Source organism: Muntiacus reevesi, chromosome 3, assembly GCF_963930625.1.
Source record: "Muntiacus reevesi chromosome 3, mMunRee1.1, whole genome shotgun sequence".
NCBI classification, from domain to species: domain Eukaryota; kingdom Metazoa; phylum Chordata; class Mammalia; order Artiodactyla; family Cervidae; genus Muntiacus; species Muntiacus reevesi.
This window is the reverse complement of record NC_089251.1, coordinates 130,234,826-130,252,558: the sequence shown is the minus strand read 5'-3', so window position 1 is coordinate 130,252,558 and position 17,733 is coordinate 130,234,826. Positions and strand designations below refer to the sequence as shown.

The following is a 17,733-nucleotide window of genomic DNA, read 5'->3' as shown; positions in this document are numbered from 1 at the left end:
TGTAAAGCACTTAGAATAGTGCCTGGCACATGATTTGTGCTATATAAATATTTGCTATTATTATCTAATGGCAAGAACTGTCTCATATTCCTGAGTCTAAACAGTCACTTGGCAGGGCCATGAGAGCACCAGTTGGCTTAGACCAATCAGGAGGACGGACTCACGTGGAAGCCCTAACTGTTCCCAGGCACAACAGGGGTTAACAAGGAAAGCAGGGAGGGTTGGAGAATGGGCATCAATCAAGCAGCAGGATCAGCCACACCAGTACTGTTTTTTAAAAACGATGTTTATTGACATATGAACTCTGTTCCGTTTGTGTGTGTTCTGTTCTTTTAAAAAAAAAAAAAAAACTTTTTATTTTGAAGTTATTTCAGGCTTAGAAAATATTTCCAAAAAATACAAGGCGGTCCCATACACCTGCCACCTAGCTTCCCTAAATGTTCACTTCTTACTTTTAACTACAGTGTTAGAATCAAAACCAGGAAATTAACATTGATACAAATCTAAAAACCTCTCTACATTCATTATTCAAATTTTGGCAGTTGTCCCCCAGTGTCCTTTTTCTGGTCCAGGATCCCATCCAGGGTCAATCATACCACGGGTTCTAACTATAAACACCATTTTAAGGACTTCCCTGGTGGTCCAGTGGCTAAGAATCCACACCCTCCCAGTGCAGGGGATGGGGCTTCTATCCCTGGTCAGGGAACTAGATTCCACATGCCACAACTTAAAAGAAAGACCCTGCATGCCACATCTAAGACCTGGCACAGCCACATAAGTAAATAAATAATAATAAAAGAAAAGTGATGACACACACATCATCTTTTAAAAAAAATAGAATAAAAAATAAACACCATTTTAAAGCTGCACAGAGGTTCATAGAACCTTAACTCTTCCCTTACTGCCTGACCTGTTGGCTGTTTACAGCCTCACCATTGTGTACATTTGGGGCAGATCTTTTGCAGGTTGCTAAAAAGGAATTATTGAGTCAACGGATGTATATTTTTTAAAACCTTGATGCATATTGGAATTGTTTTCTAGAAAATTGTACCAGTTGATACCCAATCTGTATGAATCATACAATTCATACCAACATATGGATATTCAATGTCTGAAGCTTTTGACTGTGTGATCACAACAAACTGTGGAAAATTCTGAAAGAGGTAGGAATGCCAGACCACCTTACCTGCCTCCTGAGAAACCTGAATACAGATCAAGAAGCAACAGTTAGAACTGGACATGGAACAACGGACTCGTTCCAAATTGGGAGTATGTTAAGGCTGTATATTGTTTCCTTGCTTATTTAACTTCTATGCAGAGTACATCATGAGAAATGCCAGGCTGGATGAATCCCAAGCTGAAATCAAGATTGCCAGGAGAAATATCAACAACCTCAGATATGCAGATGATACCCCTTTAATGGCATAGAGTGAAGAGAACTAGAGAGCCTCTTGATGAGGGAGAAAGAGGAAACTGAAAAAGCTGGCTTAAAACTCATCATTCAAAAAACTAAGATCATGACATCCAGTCGCATCACTTCATGGCAAGTAAATGGAGGGAAAGTGGAAACAGTGACAGATTTTATTTTCTTGGGTTCCAAAATCACTGCAGATGGTGACTGCAGCCATGAAAGACGCTTGCCCCTTGGAAAGAAAGCTATGACAAACCTAGATAGCATGATAAAAACTATCACTTTGCAGACAAAGGTTCATCTATTAAAGCTATGGTTTTTCCAGTAGTCATGTACAGATGGGAGACTTAGACCGTAAAGATGGCTGAGTGCCAAGGAATTTATGCTTTTGAATTGTGGTGCTGGAGAAAACTCTTTAGTCTCTTGGATAGCAAGGAGATCAAACCAGTCAATCCTAAAGGAAATCAACCCTGAGTATTCACTGGAAGGACTGATGCTGAAAGTGATGCTCCAATACTTTGGCCACCTGATATGAAGAGCTGACTCATTGCAAAAGACCCTGATGCTGGGAAAGATTGAGGGTAGGAGGAGCAGGGGTGACAGAGGATGAGATGGTTGGATGGCATCACTGACTCAATGAACATGAGTTTGAGCAAACTCTGGGTGATGGTGAAGGATAGGGAAGCCTGGTGTGCTGCAGTCCATGGTGTTGCAAAGAGTTGGACAGAATTTAGCAACTGAACAACAGCTGGGCTGAGTTGACTTCCAGCTGTGAGTGGGTCCAGGTCACCTCCATGTGTCTTTGACTCTCCTTAGCCTAGCAACTGACTACCGAGGATGTTCTCATGGTAAAAGGTGTGGCTAGAGTCCAAGTTAACTGTTAAGCCTATTTAAGACCTCTTTTCTGTCATGTCTGCTAACATTCCATTGGCAAAAGCAAGTCACAAGACCAAGTCCAAGATCAGTGGTGTGGGAGAAATATATTTCACCTCCATGGAAATGGTGTGTAGTCATATGGTGAAGTGTATATTTTCAGGGAGAGATGAAGAATTGAGAACTGAAATGCAATCTATTAATACCACACACAAGGAGAAAACCTTTCTGGAGACTAGATTGTGTTAAGATAAAGGCAGAACAGAAATTAGATATGGACCCAAGGTCAAGGCCAGGTTTTGGGTTTTTCTTTTTCTTTTTTTGGTTCTGCTACATGGCTTATAGGATCTTAAGGTTTCCAACCAGGGATTGAACCATGCTTTGTGCAGTAGAAGCTCAGAGTCCCAAACACTGGAAAGTGAAAGTTGCTCAGTCATATCCAACTCTTTTCGACCCCACGAACTATACTGTCCATGGAATTCTCCAGGCTTGAATACTGGAGTAGGTAACCTTTCCCTTCTCCAGGGGATCTTCCCAACCCAGGGATCGAACTCAGGTCTCCCACATTGCAGACAGATTCTTTACCAACCGAGCCACCAGGGAAGCCAACCACTAGACTTCTAAGGAATTCCCAAGGGAAGTTTTTAAGGCAAGGAGATGCTTGAGTTTGCTTATAGAGTAAGAAAAATTGGAGGCCAGGAGAAACACTGCTTGACAATATGAACAAGAGGAGCTAATAGCATTTCCTCCAAAAATTCGTATGTAAGTCACAAAATTTGTAGAAGGCTGGCTGGGCAGGGAAATTACTTCCTCTAAGAAGCATATTGGCTGAAAGCAAAGGAACTGGAGCTGGGCCTGAGGTTTTCAATAGTAACTGTGGATAATGAGAGGCGATCTCAGCAAAATAAAAGCTCTGCCAAGCACAGGCCGATCTTCATCTTAGGAGTGCCCCCCAAGCCAAATGTCTGCAAGCAGTGAGGTATTACCAGGTATTAAGTGCAGGACAGGGTGAATAATGAAGCATCAATCTGGCTGGGGCAAAAAATTCTCATGGGAGAGGTGTGTGTGCACTCAGTGGTGAGGTTGTGTCCAGCTGTTTGCAGCCCCATGGATTGTAGCCTGTCAGGCTCCTCTGTCCATGAAATGCTGGAATGGGTTCCCATTTCCTACTTCAAGGGATCTTGCTAACCCAGAGATTGAACCCACGTCTCTTTAGTCTCCTGGATTGGCAGGTGGGTTCTTTACCACTGGTGCCACCTGAGGTGAAACCAAAGCGGATTTGGAGTGGATATTGAACATCTTCCAGAATAGTTCAAGAGGGAAGGGTAGCTTCCTGGTCCTGTGTGAATTCTCCAAAATACCCACTCTTACTCCTTATCCCCAGCCTTGTCCAGCTCCCTGCATTTCATAAAATGTATGTTGGATGATTAGCTATAATATTGTAAATGTGTGTGTAGCATGAGATTAGATTTAGCCTTCAATCATTTCTGTATCTGCGAGCTCATGCTTGAGCCTGCATTTCCTGTTTCAGAAGTCAGAGGCTGTGTTTTGATTTCTCAATATCATGCCTGGCACAGCCATACCTGCAGAAAGGTGTGTTCACAGTGACTTTTGACCAGGCTCCATAATTCTTCACGTTGCATGTATAGACACAGACTTAGAGACATACAAGTTTCCTTGGCCCAGAAGGGCCTTCTACAAACTAGCTTGTTAGTGTTCTCAGCCCCGCCCCTTTTGCAGCATACACAGGGGTTTAATTCATTTCTATCTGATTCTTGTTTATTGGGAGCCCTTTATGTGCCAGGCACTGAGAAGAAGCTGAATTGTGGGTATGGAGACAGGAAGGGAGCAGGCTATATCTCTGACCTTTAAGATAAGAGAAACTTCACTGTCTGGAGTTACAGAAGGAAACCCAGGGTTGGGTGTTGGGATTACAATTCAGTTTGGGGATAATTTAACATGTATCTTGGCTTTTTCTTCGGAGGTGGGTGAGGAGTGAGGACTTCAATTCATTATGCATAATGAGCCTATACCTGGATGCTCTCCATGCTGGGAACTCAATCTTTAGATCCAGTGATCTACTCAGAGTACATCAGAGGGAAAGGAAAAATGTGTGGTTTGGGGATCAGGTTATCCAGCCTCTCTCAGGCCAGAGCACAGGCAGAAGCAAAGAAACAGAAGAAAACAAGAGCCCTGCCTCCCACACTCCCTTCCCCAACCATCTTCCTGCAGGAGAGATCACTGCCTTCACTGTTTGCAGATTTCCTTCCCTCCCTGTGCAGGGCTAAGGCTAGGGTTGCAACTGGAAGGAGCCCAGCCCCAAGTTCCAGTTTGCCCAAATTTATTAAAGAGATCACCATGCCTGTCTACATTTTCTTCCAACCCACTGATCTTAACCTCTGGAATTCATCCAGAAGGCAGTATGGTGGGGGTGGAGGGGTCAGTGATGTGGAATTCCCATCGGCTTGGGTTATTTTGGGTCCTATTCCTGTTTCTGCCATCATTTTTACATAATCTTGGTGGAATCACTCCCTCTCAGCCTGTGTGACTTCTTATCATTCAGGGCATGGCTTACATTTCACTTGCTCAGCGAGGCCCTCCCACACCTAAATTGGCCCTCTCTGACCTCCATAGAACCACAGTGTTATAATCACACAGCAGGTAGGTATGTATGTGTATATATACACACATGTGTATATGTATATATGTGTGTATATATACACACATGTGTATATGTAAGCATAGTAAGTGCATAGATAATTGTTTGCTTATTTGGTTTGTTTCTCCGAGAGATTCTAGGCTCCAGGAATGCCGAGAATGTGTGTTTTTGACCCTTGCATCCTCAGATCCTGGCACGGGGCCTGGCACAAAGGAGGACACAGAAAATTCATTTAGTTAATGAATAAATGAATGAACGGCAGCTGACCTACGTGATCTCCCAGTTTCCTTCCAGCTGAAGAAGTTTATGAGGCTAAGGTTTCCCAGCAAGAAGACCTCTCCAGGACCTCTCCCAGAGCTTCTATTGGGGCAAGGTGGGGTGTAGGGCCGAGCCCCGGGCTCTGGCAATTGTACACCGGGATTAGCGCAGGTCGGTTGCCGGCTACAGCCCAGCCCCGCCTCCCGGCCGTTCAGCCGGGGGCGGGGCCAGGCCGCCTCCAGCTGGTGGCATTCGGGGCGTCCACAGTACCCAGGGTGGCGAGTGGGCGGGTTCGAACGCGAGTCAATGGAAGGGCGGGGCCAGAACGCCCCCAGTCTCTCCGCTGGCTGGTGCAGGGGGCGGGGCCCCAAGCCCTCAGGTTCCCCACGTGGGGGCCTGGGCCGAGCCGTCGCCTAGCAACGCCCCGCCCCGCCCCCTGGCCCGCCGCGGGCGCCTGCCCCCAGCATGGCCTGGCGAGGCTGGCCTGCGTCGTGGCTGTGGGTCGCCAGCTGCGGGCTGCTGCTCCTAGTCTTCGTCCTGCTCTTGAGCCCCCGCAGCTGCCGAGCGCGGCGGACCCTCCGCGGCCTGTTTATGGCGCGTAGCAAGCGGCTGCTCTTCCGAATCGGGTTCGTGCCGGGCTCCGGCGGGCTGCGGGCTGCGGGGATCGGGAAAGCTGGCACGCTGGAAAAGGGACTAGAGGAGGGGTGCCGGGGGAGGGCTTAGGGGTTCTGATAGGTCTAGGGCTGGGGGATCCTGGGCCGGAGCTAAGAACGATCGAAGAGGCAGGCTAGAGAAGCTACTGATTTGGGGGGGGGGTCGTGGACTGACGAAGCGAAGAAATTTGGGGTGGGTGGAAAATTGGGTTGGGCTGGGGAAAGCAGTTTGCTGGGGGGAGCAAGTCAGGGTAGCCGGAGAAGAGGGCTTTGAGAGGACCTCTAGAGAAAAGAGCCAGATGAGGGGTTGGAGACAAGGGAGCTGGAAAAAGAACAGGTGCAGGATACCGGGCTCCCCCCCTCCCCCAGTTCCTCCGGTGGGCAGGTGCTCGAGAGAAGGACTATCAGACGGCTGAGTGTCACCTGAAACCGCTAGCTCTTTCACGTGTCCCTGGTCCTCCCCCCATCACTCAGCTTCCCACCGCTCAATGCAAGCACTTCTGTCCCAAGCGGGATTCCCCACTCCCCACTCTGTAGGTCAGTCTGTCCCTTTCCTTCGACATCCCTGTCTCCCCCGCCACCCTTGTCATAAGCCCCAGGCTGTGAAATCCGACCCTAATCACTCAGGCTGACTTGTTGAAGGTTCACTGACCTCCAGTGACTTTTTCCTTTCTGACCCCCACCCCTTACCCCAGTCCTCACTCGTCCCTTACCCCTACTTCTCCTGAGGACAGAGTAAGGATGGTAACCATCCCTGTTCTGCCTTATAGGCAGTAAGAGTCAGGGAAGGAGCTACGAGAAGGCTTCCTAGGGTCTCCATCCCCTCCCCAGGACCAGCAGGGCCAGGGGGCAGGCCCTCAGGCCACGCTTGAAGGACAGTGATGTTGGTCTGGGAACTGTGGGAGCCCTGGCCCAAGACCAGGTTCAGGCGAGGGCCGAAGCTGGGGAATCTCCTGAGTTTCAGAGAAGAGGTTGTACAATTCACCCCTCCTCTCATGATCACCCCAGATAACTCAGAAACTTTATCCCTAGGATTATCCTCACTCAGTCTAAGACACAGAGATGTAAGGGTCCAGTGGGGGAAAAAACTGAAAAAACAAGGGTGAGGAGGAATCCTGTGTGTGTGCCTTACAGGGGCATTCACATCTCTAATAACCCACACATTCTCAATAATGCTCCAGCTAAGTCACCATTGCTCTGCAAACAGCATTAAAATAATAAGATTCACAAATATTTAAATATCTCCATATGTGAGATTAAAAAATATATTGCTCCTCACAAAATTTCTGAGAATTGTACAGCTCTATTGGGGAAAGATTTTTAAATCTACTTCTAGCTTTAAACATCGGTAATGTTGAAGTCATACAAAGAGCCTGAGGAAGTGAAACAGTTTCCACAAGGGACTGGATCAGAAGTCCTGTGATCAAAATTTCCAAGATTGCCACCTCAGAATCCAGAAGGATTGGGTATTCCTAGAGCTTGGGATCTGAGTGTTTCCAAATCCTCAAACCTGGAATTGTCTGAGAGCTTCTCAGAAATTCAGTAACCCATGATCTTTCCTGTGACTGGATTTCAAGGTTGCCTTGGAATCAGCTCCCCAAATTTGCAGAGCAGGAGGGCGTGCCTGGAATTAGAGTCCCAGATCCTGCCTCTCCAGGATCTGGGAAACAATCAGTCCAGTCCCTCAGGGGAGAGGCTGCTGGCTGCTGGGAGGGACTGGGGGTGTCAGCAGGAAACAGTCTGAGGGAAATGGTCAGGTGTTGATGCTGTGAGGGTGCCTCCAGGAAGGATGGAGAGGGAGGGGGCCGGAATGGGGCAGGACATGAGGGGAGGGGCGGAGCGCATGGACACACTCCACCCTGAATGTGTGGCTGAGAGGACCACAAGTAGAGGGCTTTACTAGGGGACTGGAAAATCGACAGTGGAGATGGGTAGTGGTACTGGGAGAGGAGTCCTTGTTGGTGTTATCAGTAATAACAGTACTCACTGGTATTTGATAGTGTTATAAAGGGCTTTCTTCAAACATAACCACCATTGTCTTGGGATGGGGATAACTGGGCACAGCAGAGGGTCGATCTGAGCTAAGCTGAGGTGGACACACCCATTCAAGACTCTGCAGGACCTGGGAGGCAATGTGTAGTAGTTAAGCACATAGCATTGGGGTCAGATAAATCTGCTTTTGAATTGAATCCCAGCTTTATTGCTCAGGAGCCGTGTGACCAGAGAAGGCAATGGCACCACACTCTAGTACTCTTGCCTGGAAAATCCCATGGATGGAGGAGCCTGGTAGGCTGCGGTCCATGGGGTCACTAAGAGTCAGACACGACTGAGGGACTTCACTTTCACTTTTCACTTTCACACATTGGAGAAGGAAATGGCAGCCCACTCCAGTGTCCTTGCCTGGAGACTCCCAGGGACGGGGGAGCCTGGTGGGCTGCCATCTATGGAGCCACACAGAGTCGGACACGACTGAAGTGACTTAGCAGCAGCAGCAGCCGTATGACCTTGGACAAATAATTCAGCCTCTCTGTGCCTCAGTTGTTGGCATCTGTAAAATGGGCCTGGTGATAGTGCCTACCTCAGAGGGCTCCTGTGGGGATCAAATGAAATTGTACACAGGGTCTGGCTTGTATTAAGTGCTCAGGTAATGTTAACAATTATTCTTTCTATAGTATGGGGGATGTGGGGAGGGAAGATGCATGGCATTAGGACAGCTGTGGCTCCTTCTGGAGCTTCCTTTTTGGAGGGGGGCCACACCATGCAGTATATGGGATCTTAGTTCTCTGAGCAGGGCTCAAACCCATGCCCCCTGCAGTGGAGGCACAGTCTTAATCACTGGGCCACCAGGGAAGTCCCTCAACTTCTTTTTTTTCTTAAGCTTCCTTACATGCTTTTTCCCAGGTGGCTCAGTGGTAAAGAATCCTCCTGCCAACGCAGAAGATGCAGGTTTGATCCTTGGGTCGTAAAGATCCCCTAGAGGAGGAAATGGCAACCCACTCCAGGATTCTTCCCCAGAAAATCCCATGGAGAGAGGAGCCTGGTAGGCTACAGTCCATGGGGTCCCAAAGAGTCAGATACAATTGAGTGACTGAGCACACGCGCACATGCTTCTATTGTCTTCCAAGTGTATCCTGCTCACTTACTCTCAGGAAATCCCACATCCCTTCATTCATTCAGTGACCCCTGCCCCCCCCTTACTGCCCTGGGTCAGGATTGCGGGATCACTGAAAGGAGCTGTTCTCAAGGAGTCAGTGAGAAGAACAAGGACCCTAACTGGCCAGAGGCTCAGGGCATGATAGGTTCCCCAAGAGTGACGGGGTGTGCCTGGGGAGGCAGGGATTGGGATTGTGTGCCCCCTGCCTCATGCCTCAGTTTCCCTTTTGCCCCTTTGCCTTCTCAGTGGCCGTTGAGGAGGTTTGCTTAGAGAACAGGACCCTGAGCAGGGCCTGTCTGCAGAGGGAGCAGTGAATGGGGAATTAGGCTGGGTTCCTGCGTGTAGGGCTGGGAACCATCTTTCAGAGCTGAGAAAGTGGAAGGCAGCCAGCCTCTGCAAATGGACAGTCCAACAGACAGAACTCTCCCATCCTCCCTGACCAAGTCCCCTCTTCATTCCGAGGCGTAGAGGATCTTTCTTGAATCTCCTGACCCAAGTGAAACCAGCTGTCCCAGGACAAACCTTGCTTGCTCCACTTTTGCAAGAGAAAAGCCCTTCTCTGGGGCCAGTGAGGACCAGTGGCTTGATTTCAAAGAGGGGGCAGGAGTCCTGAGCTGAGGACTCTAGAGTGCATGGCCCACCTGCTTGTAGCCAGAGTAAAGACCACACAGAGGCAGTGGGCTGGGCCTTCAGGAGGGAAGCAGGGTGCGTCCTGTTCTTTTCTGGAGGCGTTGGAACCCTGGAGAGCCACAGCACCAGCACCCACAGAGGCTCCTCTGCTGCGTGTCCCAGTAGGTTGCCCTTCCCCAGGCCATGCTGCCCAAAGAATGGAGCCCACACCCCCCACCCAGGCCTTTGGGGCCCTCCTGCACCCCCTCCAGAGCTGCGCAGTCCCGTCTTCCCCAGGCCCTGTGCTCTTGTTGTACTTCTCTCTGGGGTCTGCCAGACCTTCCTCCCTACATCAAATATTACGTCCTCAAAGCTCATCCTCAAAATATGCCCCAAATCTGAATACTCACCCCACTTCCACTGCTACGACCCTGGGCCAACTCCTGGTCGCCTCTCTCCTGATATCCTAAATTGACAGCTCCCTTCAGCCTTTGTACCCACAAGAGCACTCTCAGCAAGGCAACCAGAATCAAACCCTTAAGATTTAAGTCAGAAATGTGCCACTCCTCTGCTTAGAACCCTCCAGAATGGCTCCAAGGTCCAGAGGGACCTGCCCACCCCCCACCTCACTGCTTTTGCTGGGTTTTTGTGTGCCCTTCACCTTGCTCATTGGATTTCGGCCACAGGCCACTTTGCTGTTCCTCAAGCACTCTGAGACAGTCTCACCTCCAAGCTCTTTTGTCTCTGTTCTCTCTCACGAGACCCCTCTTCCCCCAGATGGCCACGTGGCTGTGCCTGGCTTCCTTCAGGTCTCTGCTCAAATTTCACTGTATTAAAGAGGCCTACCCTGACCCCCTGTGTAAAAATAGCAGGGCCCCGACGCCTGCAGTCTTACTCCACCAGTGTGCTCACGTGCATGCTCGGTTGCTCGGTCACGTCCGACTCTTTGCAACCCCATGGACTGCAGCCTGCCGTCTCCTCTGTCCGTGGGATTCTCCAGGCAAGAACACTGGAGTGGGTTGCCATGCCCTCCTCCAGGGGATCTTCCCGACCCAGGGATTGAACCTGGATCTCCTGCGTTTCCTGCGTTAGGGGGCAGATTCTTTACCTCTGAACCAGCGGGAAGCCCATTCTCCACAGTACATATCACCACATGACATCCTGTATGTGGACTTGCCTATTGTTTACTGGCTTTCTCCCTCAACCAGGATATGAGCCATATGAGGGAAGAAACTTCTTTCACTACTGTACCCCAGCTTCCAGAACAGTAGCTGGCACAGAGTTGGCCCTCATTAAAGGGCTTTGGAATTAATAAAAAGCTTGGCCCAAATGCTCTCTCCTCCACAACGCTTGTCCAGCGTCTCCAGTCAAAATTCATCTCTGCCTCCAGACTGACCCCTAGCACTGTGTCTCCTCCTAGAGCTTTCATTGTGTATTCTTGCCTGTTCCTGCATCAGGTGTTCATGGGAGTGATTTCCTTGCTGGACTCCCACAGGCCAAGCCTGGGGAACAGGGCTGAATCAAGAGGGCCTGGGATTGGGGTGAGGAGGGGAAGGATGGAGGCGGGAGGGAGGGCCAAGAAACTGACCCACACCAAACAAAACCCTAGGGCCTTGGCTGGGCAGGTGGCCTGGGATTTCAGGCAAGGAGACACAAATAGTCCATGCCTCCTGCCCAGGACTGAGATTTGACTGTGCCTCTGGGCCTCCCGGGGAGCCCTCAGGAGCCGCTCCTCCTCCCCCTGGGAAAGACGCTGAAGGCTGGAGAGATCTGCAAAGTCAGCAGAGGACTGAACCGGATGAGGGGATGGGTATGGAGACGGGGCCTCTGGTCTCCCGGTCAGGCCTGTCTCTTGACCTGTTGCAGGCACTGGTTATGGGGAAGTTGTCCCCCGACCCCTCAAGCCCTTGCTGGCAGCTTCAGGAAACTCTTCACCCTCTAGGGCCGTTTTCGCTGTCTCGTTATCTTCTTCAGTTTCCTCAATTTGGGGAAAGCACAAAACATCTCGTGCCTCAGTTTGTTCCCGAGGGGCCTCCGAGCAGGCAGTGCTCCAGCAGACTCTGCGTCCTGGTGGCAGTCCAGGTCCCTAGGCCCTCAGACAGGCATTTCCGGCTTGCTTTCATAAAGATTGCCTGTCGCTGGTCAGATGAAAAGCCTGGGAAAAGCTGGGTCCCGGGTGGAGGCGGGTAGGGGAGGCAGGCAGGAGAGGAGAAGCCAAAAGCACCCCCTGACTGGAGTCCTCTCAGCCTGGGCTTGTTGTCCAGCTGGTAGAGTCTGGGGCCAGGGCCCAGCTGGGACAGGCAGCCCCCAGGCCTGTCTCAGGGCTGCCCAGGATGGCGAGACTGCTCGCGGGAGGAGGGGGAGAAGAAGAGCTTCATTGTGTGTTCTCCACCGTGAGCCAAGAGGAGGGGGTGGGGGAGGGCTGTGTGTCACTGTCCCCAGCTGTCCCATGGGGCCTCTCATGGGTCCAGAGGCTCAAACTCAGATACCAGAGAAGCCACGCTCTGGTTCAGTGAGGCGAGGAGTGAAAAGTATGCCTGTGGCCCCCCGACTGCGGATGGCAGGTGCTTCATCCTGCAGCCCTGACCCCAGGGGGAGGGCCCCTCAGGCCCTGCAGGGCTGCCCCAGGCCGGCTGCCCCCACCCCAGCCCCACCCGGTAGAGTGGTTTTTTTGTCTCCCACCTGGGTCCCAGAGGACCAATTAGGAAACTTGCTTTTGTTTTTGGTGAGGTGATGGTGGGTAGTTCCGGGCCCCAGAACTGCTGAATCAGAGTCCTGGAGTGGGTGGTAAACAGAAGAAGAAAAGGTCAGCATCTTTGGGTTTCATCAGCACCCCCAGATCATACTGATGCATTCTGGCACATTCTCATGCTGCAGGGAGTTTGAATCCCACATCAGGCCCTGCAGAGGTCCATGTTATTGTATAAGTTACCTGAACTTTCTGGACTCAGCTGCTCATTCAGAGAGGAAGAGCACTTGGTTTTACAGAGCAGGAAACTGAGGCTTGGGGAGTGAGTTTCTGCTTCTTACCTCAGGCAACAGAAGAAAGGGAGCTGTGAGCCCCATTACAGGGGATGGCGACATTCCAGCAAGATGGGGGGCTAGGAGACGGGAGGCAGGTTCTTCCCAGGGACTCATTCACTTTCGCATTTTCCCATCTTTTTTTCCTAAATTCTCTTGGCCATCTGGCTTGCCCTGCTCCCGGTGGAACCATCCACCCTGTCATGGTTCAGGGCAGAGAGTGGCAGAGCCTAGACTGAAAGAGGTCTCCAGGATTCTCCACTCAAGGCACCTTCTCTTGAGAGCTGCTGGGGTCTCTGACCCTCTGCGGTCCTCAGGAAAACTGCACATGTGAGGAGGTGGTCTGGGGAGAGAGTTCACAGGGTTCAAAGGTTTGTGTCTTATAGAGACTGAAACTAGTGCTCCAGGAGATTCCAGAGGCCAGATGCCGGGCTGTGTCTGGAACACTGTAATTACCCCGACAAATGTGTTTTCCCAGCAAAGGCCCTCAAAGGAATTGGGTCTGACCCCAAATAGTTCAGGTCCACTCATCTCATCCTACCTGCTTATTAGGGGTTTGCAACAGTTAAGAGTGTGAACTCCAGGGACTTTCCTGACCGTCCAGTGATTAAAATTCTGTGCTTCCACTGCAGGGGTCATGGGTTTGATCCCTGGTCAGGGAACCATAAGCCATAAAAAAAAAAAAAAAAAAAAGAGTGTGGACTCCCTGGTCAGGATGTTGGGGGTGAATCTCTGCCCAACCGCTCACTGCTCTGTGATCTTGAGCAAATCCCTTTCCACCTCTCTGGGCCTTGTCTGTAAGATGGAGGAAATAATGATACCTGATTTGGGGTTGCTTGGAGGATGACAGGAGATAACTGATGGGAGGCATTGAGCCCACTGGTAGGGTCTGGGAAAGCTGAGGGAAAGGTCATTCTTATTAAAGATGAGGCCAGTGGGCTCTGGAGAGATGCCCTAAGCTGTGGGGCAAAGCCAAGACTTCAGACCCCGTCTTCAGACCCCCTTTCCTCTGCTCCGCCACCTCCTTCGCTCTAGCGGCCCTGGGTCCGGACCCCAGGCTGGGGAGGTTGGGATTTTGTGCCCCAGTGACATGGCCTCACCCAGGCCCTTGGGTCTAGATGACCTGCTTATCAGAGCACCCTGCTCCACCTTGTGGGTCCTGCCAGGAGAGGGCAGGGACTTGGAAGCTGGTGGGTGAGGTGGGAAGGGAAGAACCAGGGCAGGGAGGGCTGTAACTCGGGCCTCCGATGCCCTCACTGGGCATCACAGCCTGGCCTGGGGCCAGTTGGGTGGAGCCGCAGTCAGTGCTGACAATCCACTTTCTCTGCCCGTCACTTTTATACTCAGGTGCCTGGCCCTGTGCTGCCTTTCCTGCTCATTCAGCCAGCATTTTGTGAGTCCTGGTTCTGTGCTGGACCAGTGCTAGGGGGGTTGCAGAGGAGCCACGAGAAACAGGTTGGTGGCTGCCCGCCCCCTGCATGGCACTGATTAGGGCGCCAGGTAGAAGTTGATAAGGCCCAGCCGCTGCCCCGGGGCTCAGCTGCTCCTGAGCGCCCCAAATGGAACAGGGGAAGGTGGCGTTCTGCCGGGATAATCAGGCCCTGGGGTTTAGCCCAGCCCTGAAAGATGCTTGTATCTGTGTGTGTTAGTCGCTCAGTCGTGTCCAACTCTTGGTGACTGCATGGACTGTAGCCCCCCAGGCTCCCCTGTTCATGGGATTTCCCAGGCAAGAATACTGGAGTGGGGTGTCATTCCCTTCTCCAGGGGATTTTCCCAATCCAGGGATTGAACCCAGGGATTTTCCCAATCCAGGGTCTCCTGCTTGACAGGCAGATTGTTTACCGTCTGAGCCATCAAGGAAGTGGTGAAGGATGCTTGGGGTTCCTGCATGGTGCCGATTAGGAACTGGATAGGGTTCCAGTTAAGTTAGAAAGGCCTGGAGGATATTTCAGGCTGAGACCTGCGGGAGCCAGGCAGGACTGTAGTTCTGAAATTTTAATGAGCTATTTCAGGCATTCAGAAGACAGATAAAATAGCAATCCTCCCAGCTTAAGAAAGACAATGTTACAGACACCTCCCCAGCCCACCTTCCCCCTCTCCCAGAGGAAACCCTACTAACGTGCATGCTGACCATGCCCTCCTCTCGGCTGCCTTTATTCTTTTACTATTTACGTCTGCATACCAATGATGGTTTTGCTTGCTTTGGCCTTTTTTTTCATCTCCTAGCCACACCACGCGACATATGGGATCTTGGTTCCCTGACCAGGGATTGACCTGCACCCACTCCTTTGAAAGTGCAGTGTCTTAACCACAAGACCACCAGGGAAGTCCTTCTTTGGCATTTTAGGGAAATATCGTCAGGTTGTCTGTTTTCTGTGCCCTGTCTGTTAGCTCAGTGTTACGTTTGAGCTCTGTGCAGGCTGAGAGCTGGTACCCTAAATCATTCAGTCCCCTGACTGGGTAGTTTTCCATGGTCGGAATATGTCACTACTTATTTGTCCATTGTGCTGTTGATGGACATTTGGGGATGTCCACTTGTTCACTCTTGGGACATGGGGTTTCCACAGGGCCATGTTGGGGAGGGGACAGAGACTTGCCTCCTCCTGGTCCACAGAGGGCCTGCCTGGGGGTTGGACAGTCTCCTGCCAGCCCTGGGAAGCCACTGAAGGCTGTTGAGCAAGAACAGGATGCTGTCAAAAGTGGTGCTTTGGGAGCATGAGCATCTGCCAGTAGTTTGCAGTTTGGTTCAGTGAGTCAGAGAGCTGAATAGAGGAGCTTTCGTTAGGGCCTCGCCAACAGTTTCTCTTTGCAGGGGTGAACCCATGAAGGGAAATGAGAAGTGGAGAGGAATTCTGTCTGAGTCACCGGGGAAAGGGTTAAATGGATGCTTGAGTTGTGAAACTAGGAGGGTGACTGGGCCTTTCCCAGAAAGAGAGGCAGCAAGAGGAAGAGCTGACAGGCACAGTTATAGACCCTGGTGATGCAGCCAGCCCGCCAGTGGAGGGAGAACTGAGCTCAGGGACTGGAGAGAAGCACGAGGCATTCTTTGTCTGCAAAGAGCCAGGCCCCATGCAACTCGGTCCTCAGGCTCCTCCCCGCTGCTCTGTGCAGCGATCCAGACCTCAAGGCCACAGGGGCCACCCTGGCCAGCACAGATCTTGGGTCTGACAGCTACTGCCCCCCCCACCTTTCTCCATCTGCAACACCCCCTCTAGTGTAGGCCCTCGTCGTGTCCCTCACTGCGTGACTCGGTTCCCTGGCCCCCTTCCCCTCCACTCCCGTTCAGTTCATTCTACCCTCTGCACAGCAGCTGAGCAAGCCCTTAAAAAGGAAGTTAGAACATACGCTTCCGCACTTTCAAACCCACCAGCAGTTTTCCACCCTCTCTCCATGGCCTGACCCCTGCACACCTGGCTGACCCTTTTTCTGCCTAGAGACTTCGCGGCCTCTTGGCAGCTCCTTGAGTGTGCCCCACTTGTGCCTGTTTAGGGGTGTTGGTGCTGCGCCCCCCACAGTCAGTCAGCACTGCTGGCTCCCCCATCTGTCGAACCCGCTTAAGGGTCGCGCTCAGAGAAGGGGCCTTCCCCGACCACCCGGTCTGCCGTGAAACCATCTTCCTTTCCCACCACAGTTCACCGCCTGCTTGCTGATTGTTTTGTTTTCCGGTTCAGTGTCTGTTGGCTGCTCCTCTCATTATGTTGGCAGGGAGCCATCTGCCTGTTCTCTGCCTTCTGTACCCGGTCCAGCACGTGCAGTAAATATTTGCTGGTTAAAGCCAGTGGAAGAGCAGGGCCTTGTTTATTGCAGCTTCTTACTGCGTAGTCCCTGCCCTTGTACATCTTGATCTTTGTTGGAGGACAAAGTACGTGTACTAAGTATCCAATAAGGGACGACGGGGAATGTTTACCAGTCCCTCCCAGATTGTGCACGGCCTTGTTGTAGAAGCTGTGAAGGGTGTCCTGATCTGTGAGACCGTTGACTATCCCAAGGTCTCAGACCAAGGATGGCCAAGCTGTGATGAGAACCCAGAGCTTACTGTTGTCAGAGGTCCTGCACTTCCCGTAAGCCTAAATAGGAAGAAATGAAGTCAGGAACAGGGCCTAGATGCCAGGTGGTGTCCGGGCACAGAGGCAAGGGTGGTTTTCTTTTCTTCTTTATTATTTAAAAATTTTTCATTTTGAAATCATCTCAGATTTGCAAAATTTGTGCAAAGAATTCCCATATACCCCCTCTGTCAGTTCCCCCAAATGTTAACATCTTCCATAAGCATGGTACAGTCATCAAAACCAAGAAGTTAACATCCATCCAAACCGTTACCACTCTCCAGACTTCAGTGAAATTCCGTGTATTGTCTCCCCAACAATTCCTTTTCTGGTCTACAGTCCAATCCAGGATATTTAGCTTGATCCAACCAGCCCCATCTGTGCTGTGCTGTTTGTTATCCCAACGGCACGGCAGGGAGAAAGGCAAGAGTCAGCAGCTCCTGCCAGCACTCACCCAGTCTTGGTGCTCCTTCCCCAGATTCTCACACGTCCTGTCCTCTTTCCTTCTTGGAAATGTCACCTCCTCAAAGAGGCCTTCCGTGACTGACCATCAGATCTAGAATAGCAGCTCTTGTCCTCATTCTCTGTCCTTTTGCCTTGTTTATTTTGTCATCTTCTCTTGACAGTGAAAGTGAAAATGAAAGTCACTCAGTCGTCTCCTACTCTTTGCGACCCCATGGACTGTATAGTCCATGGAATTCTCCAGGCCAGAATACTACAGTGGGTAGCCTTTCCCTTCTGCCAGGGGATCTTCCCAATCCAGGGTTCGAACCCAGGTCTCCTGCATTGCAGGCAGATTCTTTACCAGCTGAGCCACAAGGGAAGCCTAAGAATTCTGGAGCAGGTAGTCTATCCCTTCTCCAGCGGATCTTCCCGACCCAGGAATCGAACCAGGGTCTCCCACGTTGCAGGCGGATTCCTTACCAACTGGGCTATCAGGGAACAGTATGTTTATTTATTTATTTGGCTGCCTTGGGTCTTAGTTGTGGTGCACGAGGTCTTCATTGCATCTTGTGGGATCTTTCACTGCGGTCAAGGACTCGGTTGTTGTG

General features: G+C 51.1%; 1 protein-coding gene across 1 annotated transcript in view; it reads left to right on the top strand.

Moving 5' to 3' along the window:
• The first annotated feature begins 5,643 nt into the window (after nt 1-5,643).
• PNKD (PNKD metallo-beta-lactamase domain containing) overlaps nt 5,644-17,733 on the top strand; it is a 21,980-nt gene continuing 9,890 nt past the window's right edge. The window contains exon 1 of the mRNA XM_065930591.1: nt 5,644-5,827. Within this exon, the coding sequence (XP_065786663.1) occupies nt 5,667-5,827 (161 nt within the window). The 5' untranslated portion in view covers nt 5,644-5,666. The remainder of the gene's footprint in view (nt 5,828-17,733) is intronic.